The sequence below is a fragment of the Equus quagga genome, chromosome 1 (genome assembly GCF_021613505.1).
Source record: "Equus quagga isolate Etosha38 chromosome 1, UCLA_HA_Equagga_1.0, whole genome shotgun sequence".
Taxonomy (NCBI): domain Eukaryota; kingdom Metazoa; phylum Chordata; class Mammalia; order Perissodactyla; family Equidae; genus Equus; species Equus quagga.
The window spans coordinates 116293170-116308332 of NC_060267.1; the positions used below are offsets into that span (position 1 = coordinate 116293170).

The 15163-nt window shown below is 43.3% G+C and overlaps 1 protein-coding gene across 2 annotated transcripts in view; it reads right to left on the bottom strand.

The window, feature by feature from the left end:
* The window catches only part of PPP4R2 (protein phosphatase 4 regulatory subunit 2), a 49141-nt gene extending 39366 nt beyond the window's left edge, over positions 1-9775 (bottom strand). Inside the window, exons 1-2 of one of the 2 annotated variants that reach the window (XM_046667767.1) lie at positions 9497-9775; positions 8439-8520 (exon numbers count right to left, since the gene is read on the bottom strand). In XM_046667767.1, the coding sequence (XP_046523723.1) occupies positions 8439-8520; positions 9497-9530 (116 nt within the window). In that variant the 5' untranslated portion in view covers positions 9531-9775. Of the gene's footprint in view, positions 1-8438; positions 8521-8669; positions 9288-9496 lie in introns of those variants that run through there. The other variant, XM_046667772.1, reaches the window with a different exon arrangement.
* Between the last annotated feature and the right edge of the window lie 5388 nt (positions 9776-15163).

Sequence of the window (15163 nt, forward strand, 5' to 3'; positions counted from 1 at the left end):
CACCCCGATAATAAACTCCCATATCAGAAAGGTAAAAGACCTACAGTCAACAAAACAGAGGGAAATAACAGTAAATTCTGGACCATAAATTCCTTATCTTCTTACTAATGAGATGTTCTGAAGCAACATGAAGTTTTTGACAGACTTCCAATAACAGTCCATAAGCATTATGAACTCATACATTCACCGGCAGGCACAAAGAGGATCTCTGGACGGAGATAAAAATCACACAGGTGCATTCAGGTAACACTAAGATAAGCATTCCGGGAAACTCTCTGTGACGCTAATGAGTTAACTGGTAACAGTGACTAGTATTTCTCATCCAAGTACAGACAACTGATTCTCAATTTTTTTACTGTCTCCAAACCACTCACCTATGTAACATACTCCCCACAGTTAACATCTTTCACCACAAGCAGACATTTTAGTATCAGCCACTATCACCACGCCCTGTTCTCCACCCTTAATCACTACTGCTGCAACACCACCCCCAGGTAATAATGCTACAACAGAGACTCCTATAGGCTTTTCAGGCTGGAAGGAACCTTGGAGATCTATTACAAACCCCTCATTTAGTATCTGAGGAGACTGGCTCATAGCAATTTAAGTGATTTTAAATAATGGAGACAAAATAATTAGTTACAATAGCTTTCATTTGGAAGAGGCAAGGGGGTCAACTCACTATGTGCCAGTCACTGTCTTAAGCACTTTCTATGTATAAACTCACTGAATCTTGACAACATCCCTTGAGATAGATCTACTGTACTATCTATACTTTGCAGATGAGAAAATTAAAGAAAAGTCAACCTTAATTACATGGTAACTAAGTGGTAGAGGTGGGAATTCAAAGCCAGATCTGCTTTGTGCCCTCCTGACTTTCATACCAGAGCTCTTTCCACAGATTAGGACCTCAGACTTGTTTCTTGAGCCAAATTCACTCTATTTATGCCCAATCATACAGACAGGTCTAATTTTTACTCCCTCCCAAATTTCAGTATCTATAGCTATATACTTCCATTTATTCAAGTCCTCACAATAGCTGAGGCAACTATATGGTATAAACCCCATTTTTCAAGTGAGGAAACAAGCTCACAAATAATTTGCTCAAATTCACACACAAGTTGCCAAGCTAAATTCAGAACTCACGCCAAGCTCCTTCCAAGAATCACATTATCACATGCTAACTCTCATGAAATTAGGGGACTAGCTCACTACTAGTAAAAATCTGGACTGAACATGGAAACTATGAGCTCACTAAGGCACCAAAGAGACTGAAGATCTGAAGTTCAGTCAGAAAATAAAGTTAGCAACATGTCTAGCTTTGAGTGCATCCTTCAGTAGTGCAGTATACATCAGGTTTGCAGCATGATGTGACGAAAGAAATGAAAGCAACCATAATTTTCCTCACGTCCATACTTTAATCATTGCAGTTTCTGGAATATTTAAACCCCAAAGGGTATCCATTTAACTAACATTTAGTGAAAATCTACTGTGCTTCCTCTGTGTACCACTGTGATGATGGTACATGAGGGGACCTTAGGTGGCCCAAGGATAATTCACATTAGTTACATATTTTAGTATTTATAGATTTTAAAGTGTAATAAGCCAATGATCTCACATCATATTTCTCACAATAAGATTACGGGAAAAAATTAAACCTAGTGATTATATTTCTGGGGAGAGCTAAAAAGAGGGCTTGACCTCACCTGTAATATTTTTCCATTTTACAAAAATCTGAAGAAAAAAGTAAGCCAACCTAAAAAAGTGTAATAAGTAAATAATTGTACAGTTGTTACAAGGATGTGGCAAAAATCATGAAGGTAGTATGTGAGACTGACGTTTTACAAATAATGCTCAAGTGTTCAATAAACACTATGTTAGACAAAACAAAATTCCCTCCCTTAAGAAACCCACAGAAGGATCTAATAGCCTCATGGGCTTAAGGAGATTTTATTTATAATAATGCAAGTCTTAGCTGTTGATGATTACTTTTAAGTAATCTAACTTTTATTTTCCTACTGATATGTCAAAATTGCTGAACACACAAAACTTGAAATTGCAAGGAGAACAAAAAGCAGACTCAATATAAGCATTATCCACACAGTTAACAACTACTAGTTATTGAGCATTTACCCTGTTTACCAAGTACTGCGCTAAGTTTTCCATGTATTACCTACCCATACCATGAGGTATTATTATTATCATCCCCATTTTATAGATGAGGAAACTAATTTACAGGGCCTTAAAAATGTTTTCCTAAAAAGTCAAATTCTGAGACGATGGCAGCAGTGCTATAGCTTGTCATCTCTCCAAAATCCCATATATCAGACATAACTAGACAGCAAAACCAGAAACCAATGAACAAAACCATTTACAACAAAACTAGCTGACAAGGTAGGTAATCTCACCAACTCCAAAAATAAGTGGGTGAGGAAAAACTGATAGTCACATGACCCATACATTATCAGGATCTGTGCAAGAGAAGGCAAAGAGAAGTTACAGTGCACCTGAAGGGCCTAGGAACAGGAGAATCACAAAACAGCCAAGAGGTATTCACTAGAAATTATGCCAGGCCATTCTGAGAACAGCAGCTGTGACTAAGATGGGATGCGCCCACTGCAGTAGGGAGTGAGTAGAAGGGCTCTGCAGTGACAGCTGAAAGAGAGAAGCAGTCTTGCTCCCATGAGCTCCTGAAAGTGACCCATCAGAGCCACCACCCAGAGGCCACTCCACAATGAAGAGAACAGGACAACAGAGACGAAGTAAAGACAAGGTTCAAATAAAGGTAGGAGTGGAGAACCTAGAAATTTCAGAAAGCAAGCGGCCATGTTCTTCAAACACGTCACAAAAACAATGAGAGTGCTCTGTGAAGTTAGAAAAGATACTCTGAACCACACCTCCTCCTCAAAGTTCAGGAAAACTAATTTCACGTAAAAACGCACAAGAGGAAAATGTCAACGTCAAATCCAATATGAAGTTATTATAAGAAAAACGGAGACTAAGGAGAGTAACATCTTTACAAAGAAAGGAAGCTAGAAAGACATTCAAAAACAGACCAAAACTGTATGATACTATTTCAAAATGAGTTAAAAACAGATCAAAACCGTATACTATTTCAAAATGAGTTAAGAAAAACGATTCAAGTCAGAATTAGAGAAATTCAGGAAACGGATAGAATTCAGCAAAGAATTAAAATAAAAGTAATTACTTCAAGAAATACAGACTAAACTAGAAAATACACAAGAACAAATAAATGACTACCACAGATAATGCAGTAAGAATCCTTCAGAGGAAATTTTTTAAAACTTAAGTGGAATCAAATTAAAAATTTCACTTTGAAAGACACTATTAAGAGAATGAAGACAAGCCGCAGAGTGGTAGCAAGTATTTGCAAATCCTATGTGATATAAAGGACCTGTATGCACAATACCTAAAAAACTGTCAAAATCCAGTAAGAAAACAATCCAATTTTGAAATGGGCAATGATTTGAACATTTACCAAAGATATACATTTAACAAATAAACACATGAAAAGATGCTCAACATCACTAGTCATTAGGGAAATACAAATTAAAACCACTATGCAATATTCATCTATTAATAAAGTGAAAAAGACTGGTGATACTAAGCATTGAAAAGAATGCAGATGGGCTGGCCTGGTTGCATAGTGGTTAAGTTCATCCAGTCGTCTTCAGCAGCATGGGGGGTTCACAGTTTGGATCCCGAACACCCACCTACAAAGTGCTCATCAAGCCATGCTGTGATGGCTTCCCACATGCAAAACAGAGGAAGACTGGCAGGGATGTTAGCTCAGGGACAATCTTCCTCACCAAGAAAAAAAAAAAAAAATGCAGAGGAACTGAACTCAACTTCCACACTGCCGGTGGGAATGCCAAGTAGTGTAATCAATCTGAAAAAGTTTGGCGGTTTCTTAAGAAGTTAAACTTACATCTACCATATGATCCAGCCATTCTACTTCTAGGTTTTTATCCAAAAGAAAAGAATGTATGTGTCCATACAAGGACTTGTACACAAATTTTCATACACTTTTATAATACAAAAAACTAAAAATAATCCAAACGTCCATCAACAGGTGAATGTATAAAAAATTGTAGGATTTCCATATACTACTACTCAGAAATAAAAAAGAATGGATTGTTGATACCCGCAACAACATGGATCAATCTCAAATAATTATACTGAATAAAAGCCAAAGAATACATACTGTATGATTCCATTTATATAAAATCCTAGAACATGCAAAATAATCTAGAGACAAAAAGCAGGTCACTGGGGAGAGGAGCACACACAGAAAGGAAGGACTACAAAGGGGCATGAGGAAACTCTGGGAGTAATGGATATGTTCAATCTTGAGTGTAGTGGTAGTTTTGTGAGTGTAGATGTCAAAACTTAGCAAACTATAGATATTCAATAAGTGAAGTCTACCGTATGTCAATTATACCTCAATAAAGCTGTTTTTTAAAAACAGGAATAAAGAAAAAGAATTTAGGACAAAATGACAAATACTGAAGATGTGTAAGATGATTCAACATAGGAATACAGAGTCCCTGAAAAAGAAAACCAAAGAAAATAATTCAAACAATCACTTTCCTGAAATTAAAAAGAAAAAAACTGAACATGCATACTGAAAGAGCACATCACATAGCTGAGTATACAGATCCAAAACCCCAAACACTAAGACAGTCTAGAAACATTACTGGATTTTAAAGAAAAAGAAAAAATCCTCTGGGAATCTAGGCAAAAACAGTAGGTAGCTTATAAGGTAAAGAAAATTAGATTACCATCAGATTTTTGCCAGTAACTCTTTTAAATTTGGGAAAACAATGAAATTAACACTTTTAAGTCATTCAAGGACAAAAAAAATGTGAACCCATGACCATTTCCAGTCAGACTGACCTTCAAGAACAAAGGTCACAAACTGTTAACATACAAGAATTCAAGAAATATTGTTCCTATCAGTCTGCCTGAAGAATCTACTAGAGAGTGAGCTTCAGAGAATCAAAGTGACTAAAGACAGTGACATAAGGACTGGTAGTGAGCATTAAATATAAAACTGCCGTATAACTAGAGTAAACAGTTAAAAAGGAGAGTTATGTAATAGCTACATGTTCAGATAACATAGACACAACTACTGTTTTTTAATTGGGGGCTAGAAATTGGGAGAATATATGTAAAAATTTATTAACATTCTTAGTAATTACATTAGTGGTATTATTCTTAGACTCTTTGGTGTGTAATGTTAAATACAGTCAGAAATTATGAGAAATCCTAACTCTACCATCCCGTGTCCTTGAAAACCAGGATTTTTGGTGTGGAAGAAGTAAAAAACACCACAGTCCTGATTTTGACCTGGAAGTATCAGTATGAATCACAAAGTATTTTATCTAGTCCTGTCCACTGAAGAGGCTAAAAACAATCACCAACTCAATAATAATAAACATCTCCAGCACCCAGATTGTAGTCTTTAAAAACCATTTCCCACTAAAAGGAAGATAGCGCTTCTTGAGAAATGGCTGATTCCAGGTCTAAGGCAGGAAAAGAGCGTAGAACAAATTCTTCCACCACAAAGTAAGGAGAAGCTATCAAAGACTACTAGGATCAAGTCAAAAGGACTCTGGAATCAACTGGACCAGGCTCCCATAGGCCAAAGATGGGACAATTTGAGCATCCAAAAGAATTATTTCAGGGCCCGCCCCGTGGCCAAGTGGTTAAGTTTGCGCACTCCGCTTTGGTGCCCCAGGGTTTCACTGGTTCAGATCCTGGGTGCGGACATTCCACCGCTCCTCAGGCCACACTGGGGCGGTGTCCCACATAGCACAACCAGAGGCACTCACAACTAGAATATACAACTATGTAACGGGGGGCTTTGGGGAGAAGAAGAAGAAAGGAAGACTGGCAACAGATGTTTCCTCAGGTGCCAATATTTAAAAATAAAAAAAAGGAATTATTGCAACTAAAACCCATCAAATATGTTTAAACCCATGATCGAAATCCATCAAATATTTAAATTCATGATTGAAACACACCACATATGTTTCTGTTTATTCAGCACATAATATATACTTGGCATTAAGTTAGGAACTGTTACCTTCAGACAAGTGTTACTGAAGGAAACGTCCCATTTTCAGGAGAAAATATCCTTTTCAATATAAATACAATTTTTTTTAAGTGGCCAAAAAGAACAAATTTGGGGATTGTTAGATGGATAGATAGATATGTCCCTCTTCATAACCATTTGGTACCCCATGTCTTGGCATCTTTCCCAGCTTTCTAAAATTGATGTTTACAGGTAACTTCTAAAAGACTAGGAAGGAAAACTCCTCCAATGCTCTTAATTTTCCTACAATCTCCTCCTAAGAACCTATACTTCCAAATCCCAAATCTCTCTAAAGCGAAAAACACAACTGTCAAAGGAATTTTTTTAAGTGAAAAATAAATATCCTACACATATTTCTTCTGTTAACGATTTCTTGCCATAATGTACCAAGGAAAATAAAAACAGAACGGAGTTCTTAAGCAACTCATCCATCCTAAAACATCAGAGAGATCTAACTTGTTCTTTAGATTTTCATTCTTTTGTTATAATCTTAGAATTCAGTTTAGCCATAAACAGATAAAAACTCTGCAAATTTCAGTATCAAAAGTTAAGACATGCCCAATTTGATTAAGAAAGAAACCCAAAAGCTAAATAAAGCTAAATGTATAAACACCAGCTGCTTGAATGATAAATTTAAAAATATTTCCCAAACTCCATAAAGAATCTACCACCACCCATCAGTTTAACACAAATCACTATGAGTAAAATGTACAAACACCTAATGGGGGGAGAAGAGCTAGTTTAAGCCCTATATCAGGATAAAATAATTGTCCAGAGACACCACGTTAAATCTCCCTAGCCATTTGATGATCTCATCAGACGGGATATTAAAAAGCCTTCTTTTGGAAACTTTCGACTATTTATACATTTACAGACAATGCCAAAAAGGAAAGGCAGTTTGTACAGACCTGATAAGCTAAATAATTGACTTTAAGTATTTATTGCCAAATAGTTTGATATAATCTTATGTATCAAAATTCTGAAAGTAAAATATTTTTCCTCTTGATATTGTAGAGAGGGGTAAGTTTGGACCAACGAGCAATTCAAAAGAAACAGTGGCAATCTAAGCATTTATGATTTAGGGATTATTTTTGAAAGCTGGCATCTTGTCATTTTTAAGCTTATCTATATAAACACCAGTTATTTTGCATCAATTTTTAAAAATCAAGATGTTCTAAGAGACTATAATTCAGAGGCAAAAATGACCTTTTTCCCTAAAGGGTTCCATTTTTAAAATGTAATAAACATAAGATTGAACACATCACAGTCACACTCCTAGGCTGACTGGTAATTTTAATAAAGCACTAAGGAGGTTCAGCTTGTCTACACAAGCATTAAATAAGAGGTTTTCACCTTTTCTAAAATTAGGTGAATTATTAGAAGACTATACTACAATCATAAGCAAATCCTCTGAGAAACGAACATTTCCTAACAGTGAAAGAAATATACATCTCTTGCTGAAGGTTACACTCTTCTACCAGGTCTCAAAAAGAATTTTAAAAATAGGCAAGAAGTAGGGGAGCCAAAAGAAAGCCCACTTACTCACACTGCACCCAAAGACGCCTCTCCCCTCCTGCTCCCCACTCCCCACTCCCCGCCCAAAGAAAAGACTACAAGGAAGTCACCAAATCCCCATCGCTCTCCACAAGTTAACTTAGCCATAGTGTGAAAACAACTCCTGCCACACAAACTACTCACAGAACAAACTGGAATGGTCCTTTTGAAAACAATCCTAACTTCATAGTGTAAGTTTCAAATTCACAACATTTGGAAACAAGCCTAACAAAATGCTGAGCACATGTAACAAGTTAGCTATCCTAGAAAGTTTACAGGACAGTCAAAACTGTAGCATCTGGAATTTGTCAGATAATCACCCTGGGTCCTCAAGAGAATAAATAGAAGTGACACTTCAAACACCCACATATATAAATATGACAACAAAAGACTGGATACAGGACAATACAAAAAAATACCACCAACAAAAGAATCTGAAACAGAATTAAAGCCACAAAATTCTGGGAATAAGCCTGTTAAGGCCAAAAAATGGTTATAATGGGAATAGGCATTCTTCCTTTCTCTGGCTCTAACTAGTAACTTCTAAATGCACCGGAAAGAGAAAATTTTTTTTAAAAAATTTAAAATTCATTACAGAACACTCATAAAGTAAATAAAGGATGTGCACTTAGTAAATGCTTTACATGACTGGGGCTTGTACAGTTTGGCTGGATGGATTATTCAATTCTGAAAAACACTTTTCCCCTTCCTAAGCACTTCTGAATACTCATAGGTCTATAACCACGACTAAATGTTTTTGACTCACATCGTTTCTCCAGTCTTGGCTACATGACAAAGGAACTGATCCAGGACCGGACAAACTTCCTTTTTCCCTCTCTTCTCAAAATCTAAATAAGGAAAGAAAGAAAAGTCATCAGTAATTCTCAAAGTCCATCGACCATTTCCAACGCCCCCTAAAAACAAACTTTCTTCCCAGTCCTTCCTCATATTAACTAGTAAAAAAAAAAAGAAAAAAGCCTCTCAGTCACATAACCACCTTGACTCTGCCAAGTTCAACTTCCAACCTGTCACCCTCTTCCCAGGTGACAAGAATCCTCCTAAAGGGGGCACTCAACTTCTCCAGACCATCCTTAGCGCAGTGCTTCTCAAAGTGAAGGCCGCGGGAACACGGACGGCAGCTCCATCCGGGAATCCGGTGAAAACACAAACCCCAGGCCCCGACCCCCACAAACTGCTTCTGGAAGGGAGGTTCCTAAGTCTGCGTCTCGGAAAGAGACCTCCTGCAGCCGCCCCCAAAAGACTCTGGACGTCCCAGCGCAATTCCCGAAACGCGGCGATCACGCTCGTCTAAGTTCCAGAACCGCGGGGCTCAAGCCTGTTGCTCGGCAGACGAGCGATCCCGGGCAGCGAGGGCGACCGCTCGGACCGGGGACGCGGGGAGGGGGCCTCTGGAGACACTTCAAAGTTGTTTGGCCGCCCCCGCCCCACCCCCCCACCCCCAGCCCCGCACTCTCTCTCTCGCCCCGACGCCCGGCGGGAGGGGGCCTGCCGGGGAGCCGAGGCCGCCGCGGAGTGGGCTGCGGGCCCACGACCTGCCCCCGGCCGGGGGAGACCGGCTGGGCCCCCGCGGCGGCGGCCCCGGCTCCCCTCCCCCGCCCAGACGCCGGCGGCCGACACAAAGCCCCGAGCGGGCGGGCGGGAGCTGCCCACAGGGCTCCCCGCCCCCGGGGAGGCGGGAGGGGGATGGGAGCCGGGGCAGCGCGCCGGCCCGCGCCCGGCCGCGGCCCTCCGAGGCCCCCGGCCCGAAGGGGAGGAGAGGGGCCGCGCGGGGTGAGAGGAAGGGAGGGGGGCAGCCACCCCCACCTTTCAGCGCCTCCTGCAGCCTCTCGACGTCCATGGCTTCCCGGAGTCCCTCGCAGCCTCCGCCTCCCTCCGCGGGTCTCCCGGGGACCGGAACGCCTCCCCCCACCCCCCCGACGCCCTCCCCCTCCCTCGCACACACTCCGGCACGCAGGCGACCGGGGGGGGCACCGAAGGGAGCTGGGGGAAGCGAGCGAGAGAGCGAGACCGACAGAGCGAGCACCTCCCCGAGCCGCTACCACCAGCCCTCCAACATGGCGCCCGGCACGTCACCGCGCGCACGCTCCCCGCCGCCGTCCTCGCGCCCGCCGCGCGCCCCGACCCGGGCCCGAGTGCGCGTGCGCGGCGGAGGCGTGCCGCGAGGACCGGCCCGGGACTCGGCTGGCGCCCGCCGCGTCCACCGCCCCCGCCGCGTCCGCCGCCCCCGCCGCGCCCCAGCGGTGCTGGAGGCTGAGTCGTCTCGGCGAGGGGCTGGAGGCTGACCCCCATGGCTTGGACTGCCTGTCATTTGCCGGCTGTGTGCCCTTGAGCTACGTACTAAGCTTCTCTGAGCCTTAATTTCCCCGTCTCTACAATCCAGTACCCACTACCCTCTTCGTTGCTGTGAGAATTAAGTGAGAGTGTGTACACAGGGCGGTCAGAGTATGCATAAACAGACACTCAGTACGACTAATAATCGAAACAAGAATGCCTCCCTGCCTGAACCCAACGTTCGTGCCTGACCCACCCTTGAAGAGAAGCAGTGCATCCCGCAAAGTGATTAAAAGCTTAGGGATGGGAACCAGCTGGATTCAAAGCCCAATGCAACTCAACTATTCACTCCTTGTGTGATCCTGGACTAGTTATTTAAACTCACGGAGCCTCAGTTTTCTCATCTACAAAATGGGGCTTTGTCAACCAGCCGTGAGGCTTGAGTGAAATGGCGAATATGAAGCAGTGAGAGCCCCGCCTGCAGCGTTGTCTGCTGGGGCCGGGACGGGAGAGGATGGTGCAAAACAAGGCCGGGCATGCCTCTCCTCGGCTGTGCACCGGGTCACTGGGAGTGGCACTCGGCTCCATGGCACTAACAACAAGTAGAACTCGTAAGCACTCAGTTAACGTGGCGGTTGTTTTCATGATCATGATTCTGATTCCATTGCATAAGCGCCCAGGAAGTCAGAGAGGGCGGGACCTGGGACGTCCTCTCCAGCCCTGGCATTTTTACAAATAGGACAGCTGAGGCGTAGAGAGCTAGTCCGGAAAACAGCATCAGAACCCAGAACATCTGGCTCCCAGCCAGCGTGGGGACATATTTATTATCTTCTCTTGTCAGTGAGCTTTTCAAGGAAGATGCTGACTTGTTCCACCTACTCCTCTCAAATCCTAGCACAAAGCTGTGAAAGGAAGGAAGGGAGAGAGGGAGGGAGGAAAGAAGCCTATTTCTTGACTTGTCACAGAAGGTGCAAATTTGGACACAAGCATTACAACTGTTGACTGTCTTAAAAGACAGTGGCCCTGACGGTAGGTGGCAGATGTAGACAAAAGTCACCGTCACCCAAAATACTTCTCTCAATTTTGTCATCAGAGAACCAGTCCCCTGTGTCTTTAGACCCTTTTTTGTTCAGAGCAACCAGCTCAGTAACAAATCGCCTTGCAGAGGGGTGTCATAGGGTGGCATCATCAAACATTCGGCCAGCACTTACCGTTGAGTTAGTTTATTGGGGTCCGTTCCAGACTGAACAGGCCGACTCGCTTCATAGTAAAGCTCAGCCTCCACTTCTCCCCATCACCCTGTCCTCCATTCAGGCAGGTCTCTTCCTGTAAGAGCTGTGAGGGACAATACAGTTGCCACTAGCCATGTGTGGGTATTTATATTTGAATTAATTAAAATTAAATAAAATTTATAATTTGGTTCCTGAGTTCTTCAGTAAAATTCGGTTCGTCAGTCACACTAGCCACATTTCAAGTACTCAATAGCCACATGTGGCTAGTGGTTTCTGTATTATACAGCATGGATAAAGAAAATCCCATTATGGTAAAAAGTTCTTTTGGTACTTTCTGTTTAAGAACATACTATGCTAATTTCTTTCACCTTGCTTTGTCCCTTTACGTCACCTGGTCCCCTCCCTTGGGGATGCCTCAACTTCCGAACACCAGATAAAGTCCCTGACGGGACAAAGTACACACAGCAGCGGCAGCATAAGCTAATCAGAGCAAGTTTCCCCAGAGGAAGTCGTATGGAAGCTGAGACCTGAATTATGAGAGGAAGGCAGCCAAGTGAAGTGGAGAGGAGTTTTCACACAGAAAAGCCACAGGTGCATAGGCCTTGACGTGAGAGAGAAGAGCCTGGTGGGTTCTGAAGAGCCATAAGAAATTTGGTCCGAATTGAGCTGAGAGCGCAGGGCAGAAGAGGCAAGAGGTGAGGCTGAAGAATTATGCCTTCAGTTCCTTTCTTCCTCCTTCCTTGGAATTCTTCTCTAGCCAGCACGCATTCCAATGTTTGCGATTGCTAGGGCTTCCCACTGGTACTAATCCCCTTGGAGGAAAACAGAATATAAATGTGACAGCCAGCCCCCACCACTGCCCCAGTGATCCTTGCCTCCTGGGATTCCCGTCCGAGTGTAGTCTCCTCCCACAGTGAATCAGAGCTGGTCTGTGTGACCAATAAGAATATGGCAGAGGGAATGGCATTTGACTTCTGAGGTTGGGTCATAAAAGGTGCTTTGGCGTCTGCCTTGGGCTCTTGGATAGCTTGCTCTAGAAGAAGCCAGCTGCCATGTCATGAGGAGTTTAGAGCAGACCTGTGGAAAGGCCAGAGTGAAGAAGAACTAAGGCCTTGGAAGTGGGTCCTCCAGACCCCAGAAATCCTTCAGATGACTGCAGCCGCAGCTGGGCTCTGGACCACAACCTTATGAGGGATCCCAAGCCAAAAGGCCCCTTGGAGGGACCATCCAAGCTGCTCCTTAATTCCTGATCCATAGAAACTATGAAAGAAGACAAATGTTTATCATTGTTCTAAGTTTCCAGATTCTGGGATAATTTGTTACACAGCAATAGACAACTAATATAACAAGTGAAAATATTAATAGTAATATCTAACATTTATTAAGCATTTTCTATATGTCTAGCATTCTTCTAAGCACTTTACAAAAATACCTAATTTAATCCTTGCAAAACATCCTATGAGATAGGTGATATTATTATCCCCACTTAACAGAAGAGAAAACTGAGGTATAAAGAGGTGAACTAACTTACCCAAGGTCACACAACTATACAGGGAAGTGACTGACCCATGATTCAAACCTAGACTGACTTCAAAGCCCCCAGACACTTTCTTGTCCTCAAGAAGGTTGCAAACTACCGGGAGGAATAAGAATACACTGTAAGAGTAGAGTTTGGTGTATCAGGTTATAGATTCTAATGCAGAGTAGAAGGCAAATGTGCAAATTGGGTGGTCAGAGCCCTTCGAAATCTCTTCCACGCAGGAATACAAGTTTCTCTTTAGAAAGGCCTTGCTTAAAAACTGGAAAAGATGTGCACCCACAGAGAAGAGCCTTCCAGGCAGAGGGAATGATATTCACCAGGCAAACGGTCCTTGAGGGCCTCCGGGGTGCAGGGAGAAGATGTGCATAGAATCTCTTTTCCCCACGGAGCTCATGGTCTAATGGAGGAGATGGACCTTAAATAAACACAAACCAGACATCAGCATGGAAGACTGGCCTTTTGCTCCAGGAGAATGCAAGCGGGAAAAAGCCTGAACTTGAGAAGACACAGAGTGGGAGGTGGAAGGTGGAGACAGAAAGAGAAGTGTGAAAGAGAAAGCAGCTGGGACCATGTGAGAGAAAATGTTCCAGGATCTTCTTATAACCCCAGAGAGAATTACTGGAGTTTGACCATCCCTCTGAGATGAGTCTGTGCGGAGGGACAAGAAGAGGGGATTGAGGAAAAGTCTAGAAAAATCATACCCTGTCTACAAGAGTTGGAGGGCAGGGAACAGACTGGATTAAAATACCACTACAGAAAGCCTTGGAGGCTCTTTGATTCTCGTGGCCTTTTCTTCACGCTTTTGGGACTTTATTTGCATATCATAATGGGTGCCAGGATGAAGCTGAGGTAGGAAGGGGGACAAAGTAAGGTGAAACAATTTTCTAAACAGTTAAGAGGGTAGCTTCACATATCCTCAGGGTTAACTTTTTTCCAGAGACTCTCAAAAGCTAACAGATTTTTGTTGGAAATAATGGTAAACAGAGAGTCTGCTCAGAAAGACTCCAGTTGCTTCCTGTGGTGCCACCGTGGTATGATTGCCACTGGTGCCCACGTTGAGTCGAAGAGCAGTGTTAGTTAAGAAAGGAGGCTGGCAAAGAGTGCTACTGCTGAGGTGGATGACGTTGTTAAGTTTGACTACCAGTAATGGGAGTTCGCTTCAAATCGTGTGAAAGAAAACGGGAATTTGTTAGGAGAATAGGGTATTCCACGGCCTCCAGGACTCTCACTGAACCCAGTAGCCATTCTCTTCTTCAGCTCTGCACCTTCCTTTCTCTCTCTGAATCAGTGTTCACTGCTCACAAATAGATGTCCTCGTTTCCAGTGACTTGGTGAGACAACTGAGTAGCATCTCTCAGTCACAACCAGAGTATCTTGGGCCAAGTGTCCACTCAGCTGTGGCAGGGAGAGTGCAGGGGCTCCTAGGGTAAACCTGAATGCTTTGGCTGTGGATGTGGGGCCGCGAGGCCAGGCAATGGAGAGTTCCCAGAGAAGTAGGGGGAGCGGTGGCCAGAGACCCCTAACCAAACTCACACAGGAGGCAAGATGGTGCCATGTGGAGCCCAAGCAAATAGAACCTGAGAGAAAGTTCGTCCTAACTGAGGGTGTCATTTAGAAACTGAATCGCGTCCCCATGTGAGAGTACACTCCTCCTTTGTGTGCAGGAAATGGCATCTCCCTTCTCCATCAGGCGGGACTAGATGGACACTAATCAATTCTTGCTTTCACTTTTTAGACTAGTCAATCTCTCTCTCTCTCCATACACACAAACACACACACACACACACACACATGCATATTATATGTAAATATACTCTGATGGTTAATTTTATGTGTCAACTTAACTGGGCCACAGAGTGCCCAGATATTCAGTCAAACATTATTCTGGGTGCCTTTGGAGAGAAACATTTTTTTTTTTTTTTTTTTTGAGGAAGATTAGCCCTGAGCTAACATCCATGCCCATCTTCCTCTACTTTATATGCGGGACGCCTACCACAGCATGGCTTGCCAAGCGGTGCCATGTCCACACCCAGGATCTGAACCAGTGAACCCCAGGCCACCGAAGCAGAACGTGCACACTTAACCACTGCACCATCCGGCTGGCCCCTGGAGAGTAACATTTAAATCAGGCTAAGCAAAGCAGCTTGCCCTCCTAAATGTGGGTGGGCCTCACATTCAGTCAGTAAAGGCCTGACTAGAACAAAAAGGCTGACACTCACTCCCTTGATGAGTAACAGAGAATTCTTCCTGCCTGATGGCTTTCAAACTGGGACATTGGCTTCTTTTCCTACCTTTGGACTCAAACGGGATCTTTGACTCCTCCTGGGTCTCAAGTCTGCTGGCCTTTGGATGAGAACTGCACCATTGGCTCTCATGGGTCTCCAGCTTGTAGAATGACCCTGCAGATCTTGGGGCTTGCTAGCCTGC